General features: G+C 39.7%; 1 protein-coding gene and 1 long non-coding RNA gene across 6 annotated transcripts in view; one reads left to right on the plus strand and one right to left on the minus strand.

Annotated features, from left to right (window-relative positions):
• PTPN9 (protein tyrosine phosphatase non-receptor type 9) overlaps window positions 1–24,992 on the plus strand; it is an 83,067-nt gene that overhangs the window by 37,714 nt on the left and 20,361 nt on the right. For all 5 annotated transcript variants that reach the window (XM_045449025.1, XM_045449026.1, XM_045449022.1 and 2 more), the window contains exons 2-7: window positions 659–802; window positions 3,539–3,628; window positions 4,349–4,473; window positions 9,003–9,108; window positions 17,349–17,459; window positions 19,734–20,062. In XM_045449025.1, the coding sequence (XP_045304981.1) occupies window positions 659–802; window positions 3,539–3,628; window positions 4,349–4,473; window positions 9,003–9,108; window positions 17,349–17,459; window positions 19,734–20,062 (905 nt within the window). The remainder of the gene's footprint in view (window positions 1–658; window positions 803–3,538; window positions 3,629–4,348; window positions 4,474–9,002; window positions 9,109–17,348; window positions 17,460–19,733; window positions 20,063–24,992) is intronic.
• LOC123582687 lies at window positions 10,971–11,324 on the minus strand. Its single transcript, XR_006704516.1, has 2 exons — window positions 11,281–11,324; window positions 10,971–11,040 (listed from the first exon to the last, which is right to left on the minus strand). It is a non-coding gene; the product is annotated as an uncharacterized LOC123582687 (long non-coding RNA).

A 24,992-nucleotide genomic window follows, 5' to 3' on the forward strand; every position in this document is an offset into this window, starting at 1 on the left:
TCTGATTTGGGGGCTGCCCTGTGAAGCATGAAGAGGTCCTGTGGGATCAGTCAGCGGCAAAGAACAGTTGGCCTTTTGATTTGTTAAATTCTTCATAATAGTTTTGCTGCTCTCAAATAGTATTACTAATTCCAAAGCCAAAACCATTTTCTGATGGTTTTGCTGTATCCAGTTGGCTCGTGGGACCAAAACAGCAGCTGAGACTGCCGTACCATGATGCACTTAAGCAATAACCCTTCAAGGGGCCTGTCCACCTTTTTTTATTTTTAATCTTAAAACAACAACAACAACAAAAACAAACTGCCGGGTTGTTTTTTGTTTTGTTTTTTGTTTTTGTTTTTTGCTTTGGGGCCAGTAATTTGCATCCCATTTGGGTGCCTTGGTCTCCCCTCTCCCTCTCACTTTTTCTTCATGCATCCCTATGCTAAGCCCTGCTCTCTGAACCTGACTCTCGCTTCTGGCCTCATTGAGTAGTATGAATTTTAACCATTTCTGCTTTTAGACCTGTTTTCCATCTTTTGTCTTTCCCTGCTCCCTGTAGGAAATTTTGGGTTCAGATTTGCTTGAGGGAAGGATGATATTTTTTTCATGCTTTTTTGTTTTTTGTTTCTATAAATATGTTCTCTACTAACTAATTTTTCTTTCCTTTGTCAAACAGGCCACCAAGCAGTTTCTTGAAGAGATTAACAAGTGGACAGTTCAGTACAATGTTTCCCCTCTCTCTTGGAATGTGGCTGTCAAGTTCCTCATGGCCCGGAAGTTTGATGTGCTCCGTGCCATAGAGTTGTTCCACTCCTACAGGGTATGTAGCTTGGGATGGGCCAGACTTGTGGCAGCTGGGCTCTCTGTGTTGCTGCTTTCTCTGCCACACACTACACACAGTGGTTCTCTGAGTGTTCTCCCTACTCTCATTAAAAAAAAAGTGGGTCAATATCCAAGAACCCTACCTGGGAGTTAGAAAATCCTCTGAGGAGACACAGAACCTCTCTAAATTAAAAAAGGAAGAGGGCCCATGGGTGGCTCAGTCAGTTGAGCATCCAACTCCTGATCTCAGCTCAGGCCATGGTCCCAGGGTTGCACTGGGCTCCACACTAGGCATGGAGCCTACTTGGGATACTCTCTCCTTCCCTCTGCCCTTCCCCTGTGTGCTCTCTCCCTCTCTAAAAAAAATTAAATTAAAAATTAAAAAAAAAAAAAAACAGGAGGATAAGGCATGCTAGGATTAGTTTAAGACTAAACACTTACCTAGACCTGTCTTGTGGGTCATTCTCATACAGTATTCAGTCATTTATCCAACAGATGTTTATTGTATACATACTGTGTTCCAGGGGCAGAGATTACTACTTAGAAAGAGAGAGTAAACACACAATTATAGAAAGTTATGATAGGGCACAACTTCCTTCTATGGAAGCACATTTCATTAGAAGGGTCAAGGAAGCCTTCTTAAAGGAAGTGACTTATAAATTAAGATCTGAAGAATGAGTAGGAATCTGACAGGTAGGGGAGTATGGCAGAGAGAATAGCAAGTTCAGATGCCTAGTGACAAAAGAGAAATTGAGCTGAGCAGAAATGTTCAGTGGGAGTGGGGGCATGGCAAGAGATTGAGCAGCAGAAGTAAACAAGGCCATGGGGCACCTGGGTGGCTTAGTCAGTTAAGGGGCTGACTTCGGCTCAGGTCATGATCTCTCGGTCTGTGAGTTTAAGCCCCACATCAGGCTCTGTGCTGACAACTCAAAGATTGGAGGCTGCTTTGGATTCTGTGCCTTCCTCTCTGTCTGTCTCCGTCCCTCTCCTGCTTGCTCTCTCTCTTTCTCTCTCTCTCTCTAAAAAATAAATAAACATTTAAAAAAAAATGAAAAAACAGAAGAAGTAAACAAGGCCAGATCGTAGAGTATTTGTTTTTTCTTAAGGGCAGAGAAATTCATTGAAGGTAAAAACAGCAGAATAACTTGATCAGATTTGCATCCTGGAAAGATTTTCTCACTGTGCTTTAGAGAATGGATCAGGAGGGCTATACTGGAGACAGACCTGTTAGATGGTCATTGTACTTACTGGGAGAGAGATGAGTGTGGTGTCATTAAGTGTAGTGTCAGGGGAGATACAGGAAAAATGGGCAGATTTTATAAAAATTGGTAGGACAGGGTTGCTTAAACTGGTGTATAAGGAAAGAGGAGTCAGGGGTTCCAGGTCTTTGATTAGGGTGGCAGGGTAGATGGTGGTAGCATTCACTAATTTTAGGAGACACTGAGATAGTGCAGGTGTGTGGAGAGACAAGGTCATGAGTTCAATTTGGCCATGTTAAGTTTGAAGTGCCATTGGGATATCCAAGTAGACATTTTCTCTAAGAAGTTGGAATGTGAATCTAGGGTTCAGAAAAGAAATCTGCACCAGAAGTAGAGATTTCGGGATGACCAAAGTAGAGCTGAATATCAGAGCCATGAGAAAGGGCAAGGTCATCCCAGGAGAGTATGAGGAATCAGAAGATGTGTAGGGCAGGACTTCATTTCAGATTTTTTGCCTTGTTTGGTCCAGTATTGTCTTAAAAGTTGAATGTGAGTGCTTTAGGTAGGGCATGCACTCTCTGTAATTCTAGTGCTGCCCTGCCTCTGAAGGCTTTGAATTTGGTTTTAGGGATGAATTGGGCAAGAATATAAACAAAGACCTGGTTTGTTTCATTTACCAATGTGTTCCTAGCACTTAACTCAGTGCCTGGTACATAGTAATTGCTCTACAAATATTTGCAGAATAAATGAATGAGTCAGTGAGTGAATTGAGTGAGCAAATGAATAAAAAAAAAAAAAAAAAAACCCACAAAAGAGACTTAGAAGCAGTAGTTGAAGAAGTAGGAAAACTGAGAGAGTAGTCTTTGATACAGAATGTCTCAGGGAAAAGGGAATGTGAGTGGTCAACCTTGTCATGTGAAAGGAGGACTGAAAATGCTAACTGGGTTCACTGACAGGAAGGAAGGTCCTACCACTGGAGCAGAGCTCTCAGTGGGGTAATTAGATTGGGGGGAAATGAGAATGCAATAGATTGAGTGTGAGGGAACTGAGCATGAGTTTAAAGAATCTTGCTGTGGACATAAGAAAAATGAGGTCATTGTAGGTCTTGTTGGAGAAAGTATCAGTGGGGAGGGATGGCTCCATTTTAAGATGGGAGAACCCTAAGCCTAGAGGATATGTGAGGATGTCTGCCTCCAGCCAGTGTTTGAGTCCATATGTTAATATCCTGCTCTAATATCACTACTGATATATGTTTAAGAACTTTGACCCTGCACTCTAACCATACATATTAGTTGGACTTCAGCGTTAGGCTTCTCAGTGATTTAAAGCAAAATATAATACCTATGAGGCTGATAAGGTAGATTGGCTGAGAATTCAGACAACACTCAGTTGGCCTGAAGCATGTTACAAAGGAATTCCTGATCCAATTAATGGACTTCTAAAGTCCTTTATCTCTGAGATTTGATGGTTACATAAAGCCGTCCTGGATATACAGTATTTCCATACTAATTGACCTTGCTGTGCTTTATTTTTAGGAAACACGAAGGAAGGAGGGCATTGTGAAGCTGAAACCTCATGAGGAGCCTCTCCGTTCTGAGATCCTTAGTGGAAAATTCACCATCTTAGTGAGTCTTTATGAACCTGTCTTGTAGTGTGTCATTACTTCCTTTTGTAGCTGTTGTCCTCTTTGGATTTTGTACCTAGATAACCTTATCCTGAATCTAGAGAATCTCAACATTTGGGAGCAAACATGAAGCAGCTATGTGGTTTGCACAAGGTTATTCTAGTAACAAGTGAAATGATGGAGAATCAGTTGTACAATAGATTAAGCAAAGTTTCTTCTTTGATCCATTAAGGTTAGTGAAGGTCTTTGGATGGGTATCCAGTATTTCAGAGGCCCATCCTTATTGGAATCAAGCTGCCTCCCCCTAGAGAGCACAGCCTTTCAGATAAGTATACAATGGTACTTTTAAGGCAGAGCATGGAAACCATGGTTGTATTCTGTGGATTTCCCCTGCTGCGTGTTTCTTTTGCCATTCTATCTGGGAAATTAGCTAGGCAGCCAGTGTAGACCATCCTTTAATCTCTCTGCAGTTGATGAGTTAAGGGAACGTAGTTTTTTTTGCTACCAAACAAGTAATGATCCAAGGGGTGCTGAGCATCAGGTGTGGGATGAAATAAACTTTCTTCACTTCCTGGAGCAACTAATGCAAGTCAGAGAAGTATTGCTAGCATCTGTTCTCTTCATATGAAACTTTTGTCTAGGAGAAGCCTTAGTGATTGTTGTGATACTGTATTTGGTTTCAAAATATTTCTTGGGGTTTTTTTGTTTGTTTTTTCTCTAGAATGTTCGGGACCCAACAGGAGCTTCCATTGCCCTCTTCACTGCCAGATTGCATCATCCCCACAAGTCAGTCCAACATGTGGTACTTCAGGCTCTGTTTTACTTGCTCGACAGAGCTGTAGATAGGTGAGCATGAAGATTATCTTTTATTTGGTCTGTATCCAGATGGAGAAATGACAGTCCTTGACTAACTTGATTTACTTAGCAGTACCTTCACCATGTTCCTAGGATATGCCTTGGGAAGTGCTATGAATAGAAAACATTCCATGTCCTTAAGGGCTTGGCTTGTTTCCAGTCACTATCAAGATGGTGGGTATTCTGTATGTTTATATGCTTGGCTCTCTTTCAGGATAACAGAAACTGAGAAAGCCAATTGACTAGTTATCCTCAGCATATTGAGAATTACCTATTGAGAGTGAAGGGGAAGTGACTTGTGCTGGTTCTTTTTGCTCATTTGCCCCTGAATATTGATTTTCAAAACAGTCTAGGGTCTCAGTTTCTTTGTAAAATAGGAAAAATGTCATTAGCTTAGAGGATTTTGAGAATCAGCATTCAGGAGAGAACAGTCCAAAAGTATAAAGTTAAGCAAAATCATCTTTTTAAACAGATGCATGAGCAAAAAGAATCAGCTCAGGTCATTTCTCCTTCCTTCTTCAAGGTAAATGGTATTACGACTATTTTACAGACAATGAAACCGAAGCCCCAAGAAGTTATGTGACTCCTTTAGTCATCACATTCCAGTCCAGCTAGGTCTAACATCTTGGTTTCTTTGCTCTTGACTGGAGTTATTTGTACCCTACTATGTTGTCCTTTTGCCATACTTCCTTTTTTGCAGTTTGTTATTGCACTGGATGTCATTGGCTAGCTCTCTGCCATTAAAAGAGATATATCGAGGGCTGAAACCTGAGATAGTGAAAGACAGCTGTGTACGACTTCGGTCATACGGTGGACTCAGAGAGGGTGCAGATAACCAAGTGATTATCTGAAGTGGGGCTGTCCAATTCACTCGTTGCTGCCTTCCTAATGTTACTTTCATAGTATTTAGCTTCTGCTTTTGATGCTCAGTGGGAGATATATCCAAACCACACACAGCATTAGTTTGAAAAAGAGAAGTTACTAAGGTAAGGAGAGAGGACCAGTAGTCTTAGAGGCCCTGTACTGCCCAATCAGAAGTGTGGAATTTCTCAGTTCGTCTTTCCTGTGATTGGTCTTCAGGCATAATTTCCAGAATATATAGGTTCCTTTGAAATCCTTTAGCTCAGGAGAATGAATGAAAGGTGCCTTTACCAGAAAATTCACTGGCCTTCCTTCTTGGGCAGCTTAGAGTCAGAGCTCTCCTATAGGCATGGCAGTGGCCAAAGCTTGCTCTATCCAATGTGAGTATTGATTGGATCCCTCAGGAGAACCACAAGGGTGTAAACATACTTAAAACTGTTCTCATGAGGGGCCCCCAGGTAGCTCAGTCAGTTGAGTGTCCAACTTCAGCTCACGTCATGATCTCATGGTTCCTGGGTTTGAGGCCCACATCAGGCTCTATGCTGACAGCTCAGAGCCTGGAGCCTGCTTCGGATTCTGTCTCCCTCTCTCTCTGCCCCTCCCCTGCTCACACTCTGTCTCTCTGTCAAAAATAAACAAACACTAAAAAAAAAAAATTAAAAAAAAGAACTTCATTGAAAAAAAAAAAAAAAACTGTTTTCATGATGTTCACCCTTTTCTTAAAAACCCTAGTGACTCTTCATTATTCAGAAGGTGCAGATAAGATAAATAAATGTGAACCCTTTTCTCCAAGCAAAATATTCTCACTAGTGAGTAGAAATTCTTGTTTTCCTATGTTAACTTTCACCAGGATGCAAGAGGAGGAAACCCCTCCTCTTCACTAAATCTTGCCATTTCTTTAAGGCTCAACTTCTATGACTGATTCCCTTACCACACTAACCTGTCATAAATAAAATTCTTTTTACCCTGACTTTAACAGCAGTTATTAATACCAATTATTTTGTATTGCATTTTACATAGCCTTATGATGTCATTTATCTTATACTGTTGTTTTCTATGTTTACCACTAGATTGTAAGTTCCATGAGGGCAGGGAATCTTCTTTTTCACATTACATAATAGAAAATCCTCAGATCTTTGAGTGGAGTGCAAATGGTATCATAAGCTTCCAGATACCCATCATCTATCTTCAGAATGATCTATAACCAATCTTATTTCATTGATAGCCTCTCACCCACCCTGAACCCTCAGTTATTTTGAAACAAATGTCAGGGACTATGTTTTAAACATCTTGGTGTTCGCGGGTAGCATCCAGATCAGGAATTTTTATTTAGTAGAATAAAAACAATCGTTCTTAGTACGGAATTAGCTATTATGGTAAACCTCATATTCTGTACCCAGAAAAACAAAAGTCCTACCATATTTATATTTATTTCATGTGCCTTTACAGGATTGGCAGTTTTTGGGAATATAGACCCCTGCATCATTCTGCACTGTACCTTCTTTTTATTAAATTCTGTTTCCCCGGCACTGACTTCTCTTTGTTTCAGTCTTCTGCCGCAGGCTGGCACTAGAAGGGGAAAACCTATAGTTCTTTGGATTTGGCCCTTGATGAGCTAGTTGAAAAATGGGAAGTGTCTACACCTGGATAATCTATTTAGTAATGGTGTCAGTTATGTAACAGCATCTTTGATCTTGGTGAATTATAGTCTCTCGTCGCGGGGGAAAAAAAGGAGTTAAGATTTGGTGTTGTGACCCATTAGGACCATTTGAAACTCAGAAACTGCTGGAAAAACTTGGGTCTGCCTCAGAGTTAGAGATACTTGAAATGCTTCGTGGGTGGGTACTTCCACCATGCAAAAAAATCAGGATACAAAATAATACTGGGATCTCTGATTTTAGGATTGTTTTGTGCCGAAAAATCTTCTCAATTTTAAATAGATAGGAAAACTGTTGCTATCATCTGTGAGTATCTCAAACATATAATTTATTTCTAATGACCTTTTGGGTGTGCAGATCAGAAGCAGGTAAGATTTGGCTTGGTTGAAGAGTGCAACTTTGAGAAGTCTTTAGGCAGTGAGGAGATTGAACTGAAGAATACTTTTCATATCTTCACATGTTCTTAACCTCAATCTGGTAATAAGCTCACCACCTCTTACTTTTCAAGATGCTTTCCCAAGACCATGTGTGGGTTTGTTCTCTTCTGCCAAGTCCTAAGAGATTCCCCATCACTGGGCTTAGAGCTTTGTTTTACATTTTCCCACAGGTCTGAGTATTTTCTTAGCAGTGGGCTTTCAGTCCACTGCATTAGAATTCAGTGACCATTTATTATATACCTATTTGCAAGAACTATGCTAGAGACTACTGGGAGTGATGAGGTGAACAAAACATGTTTATGCCCCCTAGGAGAGAATCAGATGGCTAGACAAAGTTGAAATGCTTTAAGAGCCATAAAATAATCCCACAGGAAGATTTATGGGGCTACAGGGGGGTAAAGGATGGCAGTACATTTCGATCACAGTTATCAGGGAGGTTTTATGGAAGAGGAAGCTTTTGAGTTGAAGATGGAATGTTACAAAATTTGGATAGGCAGATTCAGAAACCTGGGAGGAAACAGTTCAAATTTTGATAACCTAGATGCTCTGGAACATTTTCAGCATAGGAGTTTGGTACTTGATTAACATGCATCAATAAGCATAATTCCAATTCCAGCATGTGGAGGTTTTCTGCCACACCTCCAAGCAGTTCTCAGATACCAGCTTAGTGTTTTACAATCAACTCAGTTCTGACACCGTCTACCTGTTAGATCAGATTCCAGAGGTTAAAGGTTTTCAATCCTACAAGATTTATCTCCCCTACTCCCCACCCCCACCCCCATTCACAGATGGGAGTGGCAAATTCAGGTTGTCACCTGTGCTTCTTATCAACACACTATATAGATTGAAGGTTTCAGTGAATTTACTAGAGTGTCTCACAGAACTCAGAGAAACATTTTACTTACTAGGTTACCAATTTATTATAAAAGGATATAGTCCAGAACAGCTAGACGGAAGGGACGCATAGGGAAAGCTTTAGTGAAAGGGGTGCAGGGCTTCCATGCCCTCTTTGAGAGGGCCACTCTTTCAGCACCTCCATCAGGAAGCTCTCCAAACCCTATCCTTTTGGGTTTTCATGGAGGGTTTATCACGTGGCATGACTGATTAAATCATCCATTGGCTATTTGAGATTGAACTCAATCTCCAGTCCCTTTCCCTGAGGGGAAAGGGGGGAAGGGGGAGGTATGGGATGAAAGTACCAACCCTCTAATCACTTAGTTCCCCTGGCAACCACCCTCATCCTTAAGTGATGGCTTGGGGCATTCCAGAAGTTCTCTTATTAACATCACAAAAGACACCTTTAACTCCCTCTTCATTTAGGAATTAGGAGCTCTGTGCCAGCAACCACGCTGAAGAACAAATATGTATTTTTTATTATAAATTGCAATATCACAAGAAGCATAGCAAAAACCAAAGATAAATCATCTTTTTGTAAAACCAGTGTTCCGGGAGGTAGTTATTTTGGTCCCGCATCTGTCCCATACTCTGATTTTGCCCTAGGCTCTCAACCCGCCTCATCCATCTTATTACTTACAAATGTTTTTGTTCAATGGTTGGTTTACAGTTTTGAAACTCAGAGGAATGGACTGGTATTCATCTATGACATGTGTGGTTCTAATTATACCAACTTTGAGCTGGATCTTGGCAAGAAAGTCCTAAACCTGCTAAAGGTAAGGCTGTGAAAGGGCCCCCTCAACTCTCCTTCAATGGTTAGGATACTTCTTTCCATAATCTTTGGGAGACTGAGGAATGATGTAAACTGCAGACATTATGTTCAGTGTAAAGGTCACCTGTAAATGATGACTAATATTTGCTTCCTCAGAATACTAAATGGTCTTAAAAGTGAAGTGGGAGGAATTAAAATAAGAAATGCACAGGAACATTCTGAGTCATGAAGGTGGGTTGTCCCTCCCCTGGAGTTGTGTAGAATAAGAATTCATGAAGGCCTAGGTATGCTCAGTGTCTGAAAAGTGTCACCTCGCTAGTGACTTTCAGACTTTTTTGTCTCAGTCTAGTCAGATATATGTTTTACATGTTGACTTCATATACAAAAGTGTATGTACACTGACCTATACACATATGTGTGGAGTTATATATATAGATAAGTCCTTACTTTCTTATCCCAAACTTAAAAAAAAATTTTTTTTTTAATGTTCATTTATATTTGAGAGACAGAGAGACAGAATGCAAGCGGGGGAGGGGCAGAGAGAGAGGGAGACACAGAGTCAGAAGCAGACTCCAGGCTCTGAGCTGTCAGCACAGAGCCCAGTGTGGGGCTCAAACTCATCAGCGGTGAGATCATGACCTGAGCTGAAGTCGGATGTTTAACTGACTGAGCCACCCAGGTGCCCTCTTATCTCAAACTCTTAAGTCCAGAAGCATTTTGTAACATTTTGAAGTTTATTTGCTATTTTTTTTAATGTTTTGAACTTTAAAAGATAATATGATATATATGCCACTTTATAATCAAACATTAATATTTTTGCAATGAAGGGGCACCTGGGTGGCTCAGTCAGTTGGGCGTCCAACTTTGGCTCAGGTCATGATCTCTTAGCTCGTGAGTTCAAGACCCACATTGGGCTCTGTGCTGACAGCTCAGAGCCTGGAGCCTGCTTGGATTCTGTGTCTCCTCTCTCTGCCCCTCCCTGCTTGTGCTCTGTCTCTTCTCTCTCTCTCTCAAAAATTAATAAACATTAAAAAAAAATATTTTTGCAATGAAATGTGTTATTCATAATGAATGAGTGGAGACAAATAAAGGCTATAAACAGCCTATGGCATTTCAGGTGAGATTTTGCTGCTCCATGAATTCTTGGACCAAACTTACAAAAGAAGCTTCAGACTTTCAGAGCTGTTTAGATTCAGAATCCTAGGATTAGGGTGTGTGGATCTGTGTGTATATATTTGTAAAACAAAACAAAAAAGTTTCACAAAACAAGCTTTACCCTTAGTATGTACAGTCACTTTATTATTCTATTTCTTATTGATTTACTTATTTCTTTTTAAAGTTTATTTATTCTGAAAGAGAGAGAGAGCACCCAGCAGGGGAGGGGCAGAGAGACAGAGAGGGAGATAGGATCCAGAGCAGGCTCTGTGCTGACAGCAGAGAGCCTGATGTGGGGCTTGAACTCACAAACCGTGAAATCATGACCTGAACTGAAGTCGGAAGCTCAACCGACTGTGCCACCCAGGCACCCCTCTATTTCGTATTTTAAAATGTTAGTCATGAGCCACTAAATTAATTTAAGGACCCACTGAGTGAGAACCTACAGTGTGAAAAACACTGATCTAAGAGTCTCGGCAGTCTTTGTTCTAGGACCTCCCTTGGGAGTACTGCAAACTGGATTTTTAGAAGTGCTTATTTACTATTATAGCTTTATAACAGCGAGTACATAAAGAAGATGTTATGCTGCATGTTGTTTTCTGGAACTTGGCGTTTGTCACTCATCATCATATTACTAAAATCCCTATTATGCCGTGTAGCTGTGATTCAGTTCTTTGTATTGATGAGAATGATACATGATTTTTTTCTTTATAAATATGGAGTTCTATATTCAGTGGTTATAACTTGGCATTTTAAAAAATTTTTTTAATGTTTTTATTTACTTTTTAAAAAAAATTTTTTTTTTCAACATTTATTTATTTTTGGGACAGAGAGAGACAGAGCATGAACGGGGGAGGGGCAGAGAGAGAGGGAGACACAGAATCGGAAACAGGCTCCAGGTTCTGAGCCATCAGCCCAGAGCCCGACGCGGGGCTCGAACTCACGGACCGCGAGATCGTGACCTGGCTGAAGTCGGACGCTTAACCGACTGCGCCACCCAGGCGCCCCTGTTTTTATTTACTTTTGAGACAGAGAGAGACAATAGAGCCTGAGCAGAGGAGGGGCATAGAGAGAGGGAGACACAGAATCCAAAGCAGGCTCCAGGCTCTGAGCTGTCAGCACAGAGCCTGATGCGGGGCTTGAACTCAGGGAGCGTGAGATCATGACCTGAGCCGAAGTTGGACGCTTAACCTACTGAGCCACCCAGGCGCCCCTAACTTGCCATTTTTTTAGTTAACAATCGTGTCTTCGTCATCTTTTCATGTCATGGGTTGCTCTGTGTCAGTACATGCAGCTGTTCCTCATTTTTCCCCCACCTGGCTTTTTTTTTTTTTTTTTTTTTTACACCTAACGTGGAGCTTGAACTTACAACCCTGAGGATCAAGGGTTTCATGCTCTACAGACTGAGCCAGCCAGGTGCCCCTTCCCTCAGGGTTTTTTTTTTTTTTTTTTTTTCTTATTAAAAAAATTTTTTTTTAATTTATTTTTGAGAGAGAGATAGAGCCTAAACAGGGTAGGGGCAGGGAGGGAGGGAGACACAGAATCCAAAGCAGGCTCCAGGGTCTGAGCTGTCAGCACAGAGCCCGACGCTGGGCTTGAACTAACAAACAGTGAGATCATGACCTGAGCCAAAGTTGGACCCCAACCAAATAACCCAGCCAAGGCTCCTCTTCCTCATTTTTTTAAATGGCAGAAGAGTATTCTTTTTATGGATATATCAAGCAGAAAAAATGACATGCTGTTTTTTTTGGTGTTACAAAGGCTTCAGTGAACATTGTTTTACATACATTTTTGTATATTTGACCAATCATTTGCTCATGATAAATTGCTGTAAGCAAATTCTCATTGCTGTAAGCAAATGAGTTCACACATTTAAATTTTCTTTAAGCTTATTTTGAGAGAGAGAGAGAGAGAAGAGAGAGAGAGGGAGAAAGTGGGGGAGGAGTGGAGGCAGAGAGAGAATCCCAAGCAGGTTTCACACCATTAGCGCAGAACCCAATATGGGGGTTGAATTCACAAACCATGAGATCATGACCTGATCCCGGATCAAGAGTCTGAGGCTTAATCGACTGAGCCACCCAGGCGCACCACACATTTAAATTTTGATAAATATTGCCAAATAACCTTCTAAAAACATAGTTCAAATTTATACTCCTATCAACAGGCTTTTTTACCAGTCTTACCAACATTAACTTATTATTTGGATTTTAATCATATTCACGTTTTTATGTGGTGTTTTTCTTATTAATGATGAGCGTTAGCATATTTTCACGTTCATTGCCAAGGGGTATTTAAAATTTTTTTATTCTCGTATATTTTACCCAGTTTTTTATAAAAGTATTTATCTCTTACTAATCTGTAAGACTTGTTATTAAGAATGTTACTAAATATGTGTTAGCAGCATTTTTTGTAGTTTATAATTTAATCATTTTTATGGTGTCTTTTGTCACCTATATTTTATTTTTCATTGTAATTTTTTTTACTATATTATATATACTTTATTTAATAATATACATCATGGGGGGCCTGGGTGGCACAGTCAGTTAAGCATCCAATTCTTGATTTCAGCTCAGGTCATGATCTCACCATTCATGGGTTTGGGCCCCACATCAGGCTCTGCACTGACAAAGCAAGCCTCAGCAGGCTCTTTCTCTCTCTCTCTGTCCCTACCCAACTCACAGGCTCTCTCTGTCTCAGAATAAATAAACTTAAAAAACAAAACAGAACAACAAAAAAAATGTATATATGTCATATATGATACATAATATTATAGATAAAATAATTTGCTTTCAAATAGCTGTCTGGACAGCATTTACTAATATATATTTTTTCTACTCATTTGAGATAGTACCTTTAAATTACACTATATGGTACTCACTGTCCCATTTCTGGATACTCTATTCCCTTGATCTAGTCATCTAGACTAACATATGCACTGTTTTATTTATTTTAATCTTGTAATAATAAAGTTTAATATCTCATAAGACAAGATTCCTGTCACAATCTTTTATTTCTAAAAGTTGTTTTGACTGTTTTTTGCATTTTTATTCTTTTTACATGACTTTTGTATTCTTTATTTAAATTTATGGATATATAACATGCATATTGAAAGCAAACTTTATTTTATAACTAATTCTTCTTTATTTTCTTGTATTTTATTGTATTGTGTTTGTATTTTATTTATTTATTTATTTATTTTAAGTAAACTCTACACCCAGCACGGGACTGGGACATACTACAACCCTGAGATCAAGAGTCACATGCTTGGGGGCGCATGGATGGCTTAGTTGGTGGGGTGTGCAGTTCTTGGTCTTGGGGTTGTGAGTTTGTGTCCCATGTTGGATGTAGAGATTACTTTAAAAAAAATAAAATCTTTCTTTTTTTTTTTAAGTTTATTTATCTTTGAGAGACAGCATGTGCATGAGTGGAGGAGGGGCAGAGAGAGGGAGAGAGAGAAAATCCCAAGCAGACTGTATGCCGCCAGCCCAGAGCCTAATGCAGGTCTCGATCTCATGAATCTCGAGATTATGACCTGAGCCAAAGTCCAACATGCAACTGACTGAGCCACCCAGGTGCCCCAGAAATAAAATCTTAAAAAAAAAAAACAAAAACGGGCCGCCTAGGTGGCTCTGTCAACCGACTCTTGATTTGGGCTCAGGTCATGGGTTTGAACCCCACATGAAGTTCCATACTGCTGACAGCGTGGAGCCTGCTTGGGATTCTCTCTTCGTCTCCCCCTCCCCACCCCCCACCCCCCCCCCCCCCCGCCCCGTTGCTTGTGCACAGGTGCTGTCTCTTTCAGAATAAATAAATAAACTTAAAAAAAAAAAAAAAAAGTCGCATGCTTTACTGACTGAGCCAGCCAGGCACTCCTAGCCCTTTATTATAAAAGCAATTAAAAAGCAATTCAGGGAAAAGTCTCTAACACCCTTCATCATACACCCAGTGCCATTTCCCAGAGGGTAGCCACTTTTTCCAAATTTTAAACCTGATGAGAAATTTTTTAAAAAAATCATCACCTTTTGGTTAGATGAATTTTAGAGTCATTCAGTCACATTTGAGGGAAATGAAACATTCTCAGATTTTATTGGGATATAATGAATTAACAAATTACTTCAGGGGGAATTGACATCTTTATAATATTATTATCTCCCGTCCAAGAATGCTCTACTTTTTTTTAAGTCTTTTGTTATGTCTTTCAATAACGTTTTAAAATTATTCTATTTATCTTACATGTGTCTTACGTAGTTTATTCCTAGGCTAAAAGATACATATACATACATATAAAAACATACAGCACACACCAAGGATAAATCATCTTGTTTGTAAGACCAATGACTTTCAGGGAGAAAAAGATAGGGAGAGAGGTAGTGTGTGTGTGTGTGCATAAGTGTTACTATAAATCACATGTTTTTACCGTTATACTTTTATGCTGATTATTATTTATAGGGTGGCTAATTTTTTTCACATTTACCTTTTATAGTTAAAATACTATTATAATCAGAAAAAATTTTCATTGTAGACAAATTTGGACAACTCAGACTAATATACATTAAGAAGAAATACTGCCTTTGATACTATGCAGAAATAAACACTGTTGACATTTTGGTGTAGGACACTTTCTTCTAGATGTTTTTCAATATGGTCTTAATTATGTTCATACAATTTCAAGATACAGTGAGCTCCAACAACTTTATTTTATGAACGCTTGTAATTGCTGAATGATAGTCTATCCTGTATTTACAATAATTTACTTAACTATTTCTATGTTGTTGGATATTTTTTCTCGTTTGTTATAATAAACAGTTTTCTCAGCAAACACTTTTTTATATTCATATCTTGCACATAAAATAGTTTGTGGATTTCTAGGAGTAGGCCTACTGGATCCAAGGATGTAAACATTTTAGGGGCACCTGCTTGACTCAGTCGGTAAAGCATGCAACTCTTGATCCCTGGGTCATGAGTTCGAGCCCCACATTGCACATGGAGATTACTTTTCTTTTAAGTTTATTCATTTATTTTGAGGGAGAGAGAGAGCACGAGTGGTGGGGGCAGAGAGAGAGAATCACAAGCAGGCTCCGAATTGTCACTGCAGAGCCTGATGCAGGGCTCAAACCCATAGTCATGACCTGAGGGGAAATCAAGAGTCAGACACCAAACCAGCTGAGCCATCCAGGTGCCCCTAGAGATTACTTTAAAAAAAAAAGAGGATATAAACATTTTAAATAAGGTTGTAAAAAATAAAAGTAATGCTAAGTATTATAGAAAATAACAACTCATAATCTCACTTATCAGAGAGAAACTCTATTGAGCTTTTGATATAATTCTTTATAATCTTTTTTCTTTGTGAAATATATGTGTAATTTTTTAAACAAAATTAAGGTTGTAGCTGATTCTGTTTAGTTTAATTAGGATTATATTGTGGGCATTTTCCAAAGTTGTGAAAAAATCTTTGAAATCTTCATTTTAAAGGTCATGTAATAATCTTATTATAATACCATTTTTATTAGCCCCTACCCATTTTCAGACATATATATTCTTTCCAGTTTTAAATGCTATTTTTAACTATCAAAAATAAAGGTGCAGTAAACATTTTTGTTCATAAATCTTTGTGTTTCTGGTTATTACCTTAGGATAGAGTTACTTGATCAGAGGATATGCACATTTTTAAGGATATGTAATGCCAGAGGCCTTCTAGAAGATGTAACTATTTACTGTCCCATCAACAGTATATGCGAATGCCATAAAGTCATTAAAATGGAACAGGCCTGAGTGTGTAGTTCTTTGCTCTGAAGAAACAGATATAATGGCTTCTGCTTTTTATTTATAATTTTGTGGAAATATAGGTATTTCTCCAGACTGGTTTTTGATATGACAGTTTAAAGGGACCTTGGCTTTTTGGGCCCTGAAATAAGTTGTTGTATCTTTGAGGGAAGAGATGAAAGGTAGTTTCTCAGACTTCAGTGAAGAAGCCCATGGAGCATTTTGTTCTAGATGCTATATATTCTCTATTGGGAATGTTCATGGACCACCACCCCCCCCCCTCAAAATCAGTGGAAGAATATCCAGAGAGTGACATATCAAATTGAGAATCAATTTTTTGAAAAAGAATAGGGAGAAAGTTGTAGGAGATATTTAGCTACAATTCCCTCTTTTTTGTTTTTTGTTTTTTTATTCCTTGGGAGTAATTTCTTCCAGTAATGCCAATATTACCTGGTATCCCTGCCCGTGAGAAGGCCTGGGATATTAAACCAAAGGAAACCAAGAGTTGTGGATTAGGAATGAATACTTTTTTATTCTTATGCTTTATGCAGATCAGGTGTCTCCTTGCCTTTATATCTCATTTGCCCTTGTGTCCACTAGATTATATTTATTGATTGAATAAATGAATACAAAAATAGATGAAGAGATGGCTTAAAAAATGATTTATAAACACACAGATGTCAGAAAAAAAGGTTATGAGAGATGTTTCATGTTCTGTTCATTCATGATTTAATTTTTCTTAAAGTTTTAATAAGGAGAACTTAAGGATGCACACATATATGCTGACAAAACTCAGTATATTTTTGATCCATAAAGCTTATGTTAATAAGAACATAACTTTTTTTGAGAGAGAGAGAGGGTGCAAGTGAATGAGGGGAAGAGAGAGACAGAATCCCATGAGGGGCAGGGAGAGAGAAAGAAAGAGAGAGAGAAGCGTGCTCAAGCTCACCCGATGTGGGACTAAGATGTGGGACTAACTGTAAGATCATGACCTGAGCCAAAATCAGGTGCTTAATGACCGAGGCACCCAGGCACCCAGAACATAACATAACTTAAAAGTAAACCAGCTTTTAATTTTTTTATTAAGTTTTTAATTTTAATTCTAGTATGGTTAACATATAGTGTTATATTAGTGTCAGGTGTATAATTTGAAAATTTTTAACCACCTCTGTAGTTACTGAAATGAAACGCAAATTAGGCTGTAGACTCCCCCTGCTGGGTAAGGATGGGGACAAGAGCAGAAAACCTATACTTTGTGCTCGAACGGTCACAGCTTCCAGTGTGCTTTAACTAATATCTTTAAATTTTCATATGTGTTCTCCATAGGGAGCATTTCCTGCTCGTTTGAAGAAAGTGCTGATTGTGGGAGCACCAATATGGTTCCGAGTGCCCTATTCCATCATCAGCCTCCTCCTGAAGGACAAAGTCCGGGAGAGGGTAAGGCAAGCTTTATTTTATTTGGAGGTGGATAGATACATTCCCATCTCCACTGTTGAAACCTGCCAATTAATTTTTTACCTTCAGTAAAATTCTCCTGGTTTGTCTCCTAAAGTGCTTTCTGCTTCTCTTAACGTATCCACTTATATTCTCTGCTTTATTCTTTGTTTTTTTAAATTTTTTTTAATGTTTATTTATTTTTGAGAGACAGGGAGAGACAGAGCATGAGCAGGGGAGGGGCAGAGAGAGAGGGAGAAACAGAATCCGAAGCAGGCTCCAGGCTCTGAGCTGTCAGCACAGAGTCCGACGTGGGGCTCAAACTCACAGACCATGAGTTCACGACCTGAGCCGAAGTCAGATGCTTAACCAACTGAGCCACCCAGGTGCCCCTCTCTGCTTTATTCTTTACTCAGCTCAGTACAGGCTCCCTCTCCCACTGTATTCCAAGTTTCTTGAAGTTAGGAGCTACACATAGTTGTTTGGCACTCTCCCTCCATAGCAACTTGCATAAAGATAGCACTGAAGGAGTGTGTCCCATGGATAACTTAAGGATAGCTCCCCCTTCCAAAATTTAGCCTAGTGCTGTACATGCATATTTAACAATCTCTAATGGAATTGCATTAGTTGAACTGGTGTTTGAATTTGTTCAACTGGAAATACTAATCCGTCCCTTTGACCACCAGGGTGGTAGAGGAGAAGCTCTCACTATCTCTCTCTACTTCCATTCCTGGCATTTTCTCTGAAAACAGCTTGTTGTTTCCTAACTTCAAAAGTGTTTTCTAAATTTATCTTTATTATCCCCTGAATGTTCCAGGACTGAAAGATTATGGTTTTATTCATTCATTCATTTCTCACCCTTGAAAGAAAGGGCATTGACATAATAAGAGTTATGTCATAATATAGTGTGAAATATTATTAGAGATTTTTGTAATATAGAATTATGAGGTTATAGGGGCACCTGGGTGGCTCAGTCGGTTAAGCGGCCGACTTCGGCTCAGGTCATGATCTCACGGTCCGTGAGTTTGAGCCCCACATCGGGCTCTGTGCTGACAGCTTGGAGCCTGGAGCCTGTTTCGGACTCTGTGTCTCCCTCTCTCTGACCCTCCCCCATTCATGCTCTGTCTCTCTCTGTTTCAAAAATAAATAAACTTTAAAAAAAAAATTAAAAAAAAAAATAATTATGAGGTTATATTAGTGATAACAATGCAGATCTTTATAGCTGAGGAGATTTGTGTTGGAGGGGAAAACTGAAGACGTTTGGCTCTGTGGAAGTACTTGGAGACCTAGTGACTGGGAATAGGAGAGATCTTTTCCAAGGTAACTCTTTGAGAGTCCTCTTTAGGCAAGTTCTTGCACTTGTTTATGTAAGTATAAATGTGCGTATAAACTCAAAATACATGAGCACCTTTACAGTCCAGGCTCTGGGCCCTGGGAATTAAAAATTGAGTGAGACTTTCCTTCTCTTTGAGGAGTTCATGGTCCTGATAGGGAACACAAAGGCAAAAGTGCAGAAAACTGTGGCTCTGCAGGAAGGAGCCCAGAGGAGAATATTGTCTCTGGCAGTCAGGGAGGGCGTCACAGAAGAGGTCAGCTTTATAAGCTGCTCCTTGAAGAGGCTGAGGAGGAAAAGAGGACATTCCAAGAAGAGGCAATAGTAAGAGAGACAAGCATTCCCATTCAACGCAGATTTCACGGAGAACCAACTAGGCTAATTTGGTCCAGTAAGGCTGTGTCTAAGCAGAGAGCAGACTTCGGATTACTTTTCGTGCAGTTTTCCTGGGCTACCCCGTCTCTGGGTGGCTGGTCTTGCGTTATATTCATAGAAAGCTATCTTTGAGAACATCCATACTGAGCTGTGAGTAAAGCACCAGGCTTAGAGTTGGTTACCTTAGTATGGGGTTGACCAAAAAAATCACTACCTGTGCGTTCTTAGTAGTCAAAAAGGCAAATACCTGCATGAGATGGCACTGGGAAGCCTTGTTAATAGTATAAAGGCTTTGTTCACAGTACCAGCCTTTCAAGATTTATAAAAGGACCCCTAATTCCAGGAATGAATTTGATATACATTCCTGGAAGTCAGACACTTGGGAAAAAGACTTCAATCCCAGGCAGATGAAATGCAGTCTACTTCTTTCACAAGTATACCACGTATTTCAAGCAAATCTCATCCCCTTCTTTAAATCTAATATAAACACATTTATTCTTTATCTTCAATTTATCTATGTTCCCCCCCCCCCCCCCCACGTACTCACATGGTTCTTTTTGGCCTTCCAGATTCAGATATTAAAGACCTCTGAGGTCACCCAGCACCTGCCCAGGGAGTGCCTTCCAGAAAACCTGGGTGGATACGTCAAAATTGACCTTGCCACTTGGAATTTCCAATTCCTACCCCAGATGAACGGCCACCCAGATCCCTTCGATGAGATCATCCTGTTCTCCCTCCCTCCTGCCTTAGACTGGGACTCGGTACATGTTCCGGGTCCCCACGCCATGACCATCCAAGAGCTGATGGACTATGTTAGCACCAGACAAAAGCGGGGGATATATGAGGAGTATGAAGACATCCGCCGTGAGAACCCTGTTGGCACTTTCCACTGTTCTATGTAAGTAGGAAAGGTTTGGGACAACAATCGGTCACTAACATGCTTCTGGTGTGTGTTGGCAACAGCTCCTTCCACACCTCATTTCCTTAACAGAGGCCCTTCCACATTACGAAGCATCACTCTCACTTAGATGATGTTTTTCTTATCCAGAAAGACGCCTCTCCTGCTTTGGGGTTTGTTGCCAGTATCCCATATTTTGAAATTTCTGGAGGTCTTCAGTACTGACAGGGGAGCCATGTAATAATGGACACATTTTAAAATATTTTTCTGAAATGCAAGTGTTTTTAGGAAAAAACAAAAATGTTGGCTCAAAAATGTAGGCTCTCTATTTGGGCAGTTTCTCCCTAGAGCATTTGTAGTATAACATTACTTTCTTAAAAAAAAAAACAAAAACAAACACACACACACACACACACAAAACAAACCAAAAAAAAAAGTCACTTTGCTTTCTGAAGAGGGTACTGGAACATTTAAAATAATTCACAGTAACAGAAAAGAATTAACTCTTAGGCATTTAGCCTTGTGGGATTTTCCTTCTATCCAAATTCTACTGCAGAACTACCTGGCTAGTTTATAACTGGTTCATAATTACTCGGTAAGAATTGTTGGCCATAGGGCATAGATCATTTCTCTTTACTGCTGCTCTCATTTATGTTACACTTTTTTCATTGGCTGCAGCAGAAATTTCTGTCTCTCCAAGTGAAGCTCTGTTGAAAACCAGGGAATCTGTCCCGGGTTCAAGTTCCAGCATAGCCAGAAGTCCCCTCTGTGATTTATACACGTTATTTCCCTTCCCTGCACCCTGGTTTTCCTCTGTGTAATATGTGATCTTAGTCTCTGATGTCTACTTACTTGTGTAGCTTACATGTTTTCGGAGTCCATGATTCTGTGAATACCTCTTTCCCCTTATAATTCCTGTCCAGCTTAGTGTGCTGTAAAGAAGATTCAGGGAGAGAGCCTTTTAGCAAAAGGAAAGAGGGAAAAGAATGAGTTAGGAAACTGATAAGAGGAGTAAGAAAGAAGAAACAATTGAGAAATCAGTCAATAAACAGAGCAAGAATGCAAAGGGAAGTAAGAAAAAAACAAAAAAGCAGAGCAATTTTCAAGTGCAGGGTATTCTTTTCTCCCACACAGCTGTTTGTTTCTTACCAACTTACAATCTCTATGTATGCATCCAATCTTTCTCCCAACTAGTTTTTCCCTGTAGTTTTTAAAAAAAAAACATTTTTTTAACATTTATTTTTTGTTGAGAGACAGAGAGAGATAGAGCATGAGTGGGGAAAGCACAGAGAGAGAGGGAGAGACACAGAATCTGAAGTATGCTCCAGGCTCTGAGCTGTCAGCACAGAGCCCGATGTGGGACTCGAACCCACAAACCACGAGATGATGACCTGAGCTGTAGTCGCCACTTAACCAACTGAGCCACCCAGACACCTCCCCAACCCTCCTTGTAACAGTTTTGAATCAAGGAAGTACTGGGCAGAGACGAGTACTGGGCTGCTCCAAGAGCATGCATTCTTGTCCTGGGGATTCCTAACCTTATTCTGGGTACTTCTGCTGTGAGGTCCTTGAGATGTCATTTCTACTGTGGTCCGCCTCCACCCAGTAGAAAAAGGAAGTTTAGATTGTCCTCTTGGCATCACCCAAACCAGCCATCATGTTATCATCAGAGAACACTTCCCAGCCCTACGGAAGGACTTCCTAATCTTCACTCTTTATTGAATGAATGAGCCCCCCATTTCAGGAGCCAGAACCCAGAATCCCCATTAGCTCCAGGTCTATGTCTTTTACCAAGTTCCAATAAAGCTGCTTATACAAAACAAACTATGTCTCCCTTGGAATTCTAGATTATGAAGTAGATATCAGAGTACTCGTTGTCCAGAATGCCATAGACCAAGAGACTTTCTTTCTTTCTTTTCTTCTCCCCTGCACCATTTTTTCAAAAGATGTTCTTTAAAAAATTTTAGGGGCGCCTGGGTGGCTCAGTCAGTTGAGTGTCTGGCTTCGGCTCAGGTCATGATCACATGGTCCCTGAGTTTGAGCCCTGCATCTGGCTCTGTGCTGACCGCTAAGAACCTGGAGCCTGCTTCATATTCTGTCTCCCTCTCTCTCTGCCCCTCCCTCACTTGGTCTCTCTCTCTTCTCTCTCTCTCAAAAATAAATAAACATTAAAAAAATTTATCATTTTATTATAATTGTAGATTCATATAAAGTTGTAAAAATAACAGATATTACATGCACCCTTTCCACAGTTTTCCCATGATAATATCTTCTAAAAGTATAGTATAATATCACAACTAGGATATTGATATTATACACCAGTCTACTCAGATTTCCCAGTTTTAGAGTGTGTGTGTGGGGGGGTGTGTGTGGGTGTGTGTGTGTGTGTATTTAGTTCTATGCAATCTTTAGCCCACACATTGGTTTGTGTATCCATCACTACAGTCAAGATACAGAAGAATACATCACCACATACCTTGGTCCCACCCTTCCCCATCCCTAACCCCTGCAACAACTCATGTGGTTTCCATTACTAAGATTTTGTCATCTCAAAAATGTTATCATATAAATGGAATCATACTGGGGCGCCTGGGTGGCTAAGTTGGTTAAGCATCCGACTTCAGGTTAGGTCATAATCTCACAGTTCGTGAGTTCAAGCCCTGCATCAGGGTCCGTGCTGACAGCTTAGAGCCTGGAGCCTGTTTCAGACTCTTTCTCTCTCTCTCTCTCCCTCTCTCTCTCTCTCTCTCTCTCTCTCTCTCTCTCTCTCTCTGCCCTTCCCCCATTCACACTCAGTCTCTCTCTCTCAAAAATAAGTAAACATTAAAAAAATAAATGGAGGGGCGCCTGGGTGGCTCAGTCGGTTAAGCATCCGACTTCGGCTCAGGTCATGATCTCGCGGTCCGTGAGTTCAAGCCCCGCATCGGGCTCTGTGCTGACAGCTCAGAGCCTGGAGCCTGTTTCAAATTCTGTGTCTCCCTCTCTCTCTGACCCTCCCCCATTCATGCTGTCTCTCCCTGTCTCAAAAATAAATAAACGTTAAAAAAAATAAATAAATAAATAAATAAATGGAATCCTACTATATGGAACCTTTTAGGATTGGCTTTTTCCTCTCAGTGTAATTCCTTGGAGATTCACCCAAGTTGTTATTACATGTCTCAATAGTTCATTCCTTGTTATTGCTAGGTAGTGTTTCATGGTATGAATGGTTTGTTTAACCGTTCACCTGTTAAAGGACACCTAGGTTGTTCAGAGTTTCTGGCTATTACATGTAAAACTACTATGAACGTTTATGTCTAGGTTTTGTGTGAACATAAGCTTGCATTTCTCTGGGATAAATATCCATGAGTTAGATGGCTAGGTCACTTGGTAATTGGATGTTTAGTTTTATGAGAAACTACCCAGATGTTTTCCAGAGTGGTCATACCATTCTGCATATGCCCCAGCAATGTATGAATGATCCTTTTTTTTTTTTTTTGCATCCTCCCCAGCATTTGATGTTGCCACTATTTTTTATCTTAGTTGTCCTGACAGGTGTGTAATGAGATCCCATTGTGGGTATAATTTACATTTCTCTAATAGTTAATGATATTGAACATCTTTTCATGTGCTTGTTTACCATCTGTATATCTTCTTTGTAAAAATGTGCCTTTTGCCCACTTTCTGTTTGGACTTTTTAAAAAAGTGTTGAGGTTTGAGAATTTTTAAAAACATTTTCTAGATATAGGTTCTTTGTTGGATACTGGCTTATGAATATTTTCTTTTAGTCTGTAGCTGGTCTTTTCATCCTCTTAACAGGGTCCCTTGTGAAGCAAAAGGTTTTATTTTGGTCAAGTCCTTTAATCACTTTTTCCTTTTATGGATCACACTCTTGGTGTCAAATCTAAGAACATCTAACCCTAGATTCCAAAGATTTTCTCTTTTTTTTACGTAAAAGTTTTATAGTGTTATGTTTTGCATTTATTTAATTCTGTGATCCATTTTGAATTAATTTTTGTATAAAGTGTAAGGTTTAGGTTGATGTTGATTTTTGTATGTGTGCGTGTATGTGTGTGTATGCGCGTGTATGTGTGTTTGTGCATGCGCGTATAAGCCTGTGGCTATCCAGTTGCTCCAGCACCATTTGCTGAAAAATCCTTCCTCCATTAAATTGTCCTTGGAACTTTGTAAAATATCAGCTGGGCTTATTTGTGTGGGAAGAGGGAATTTTTTTAAATATGGAAAAGTACAGAGTATAACATGATAAACAACTATCTTCCTATCACCAGAATTGATACTGACAATTTTTAATATTTTGCCATATTTGCTGCATCCTTTTTTTGTTATATAAAAGAAGGAGTTCGTTTTATAAAAGTTATATATAACTTTTATATATATATATATATATATATATATATATATATATATAGCTGTTATATATAACTGTTATATAAAAGAAAGAATTTACAATAATTCATTTACAAAATGAAATATAATATTACTATAAAATAGTACCAAAGGAATGACGAGGGGTGCCTGGGTGGCTCACTTGGTTAAGCATCTGACTTCGGCTCAGGTTATGATCTCACAGTTGGTGGGTTCGAGCCCCGAGTCAGGCTTTGTGCTGAGCCTGGAACCTGGAGCCTGGAGCCTGCTTCAGATTCTGTGTCTCCTTCTCTCTGTCCCTCTCCCACTCACACTCTGTCTCTGTGAAAAATAAACATTAAAAATTTTTTAAAGAAATGATGAAATTAATGGCTGTCTCTAGCCTTACCCTCAGTTCTACTAGGTGTCCATTTTCTTTTCTTTTCTTTTCTTTTAATTTTATTTAGAGTGAGCACGAGGGGGTAGGGGCAGAGAGAGAGGGAGAGAGAGAATATTAAGCTAGTATTCTGTAAGCTAAGCATGGAGCCCAATGGGGGGCTGATCCCAGGACCCTGAGATCATGACC

The sequence above is a fragment of the Leopardus geoffroyi genome, chromosome B3 (assembly GCF_018350155.1).
Source record: "Leopardus geoffroyi isolate Oge1 chromosome B3, O.geoffroyi_Oge1_pat1.0, whole genome shotgun sequence".
NCBI lineage: Eukaryota > Metazoa > Chordata > Mammalia > Carnivora > Felidae > Leopardus > Leopardus geoffroyi.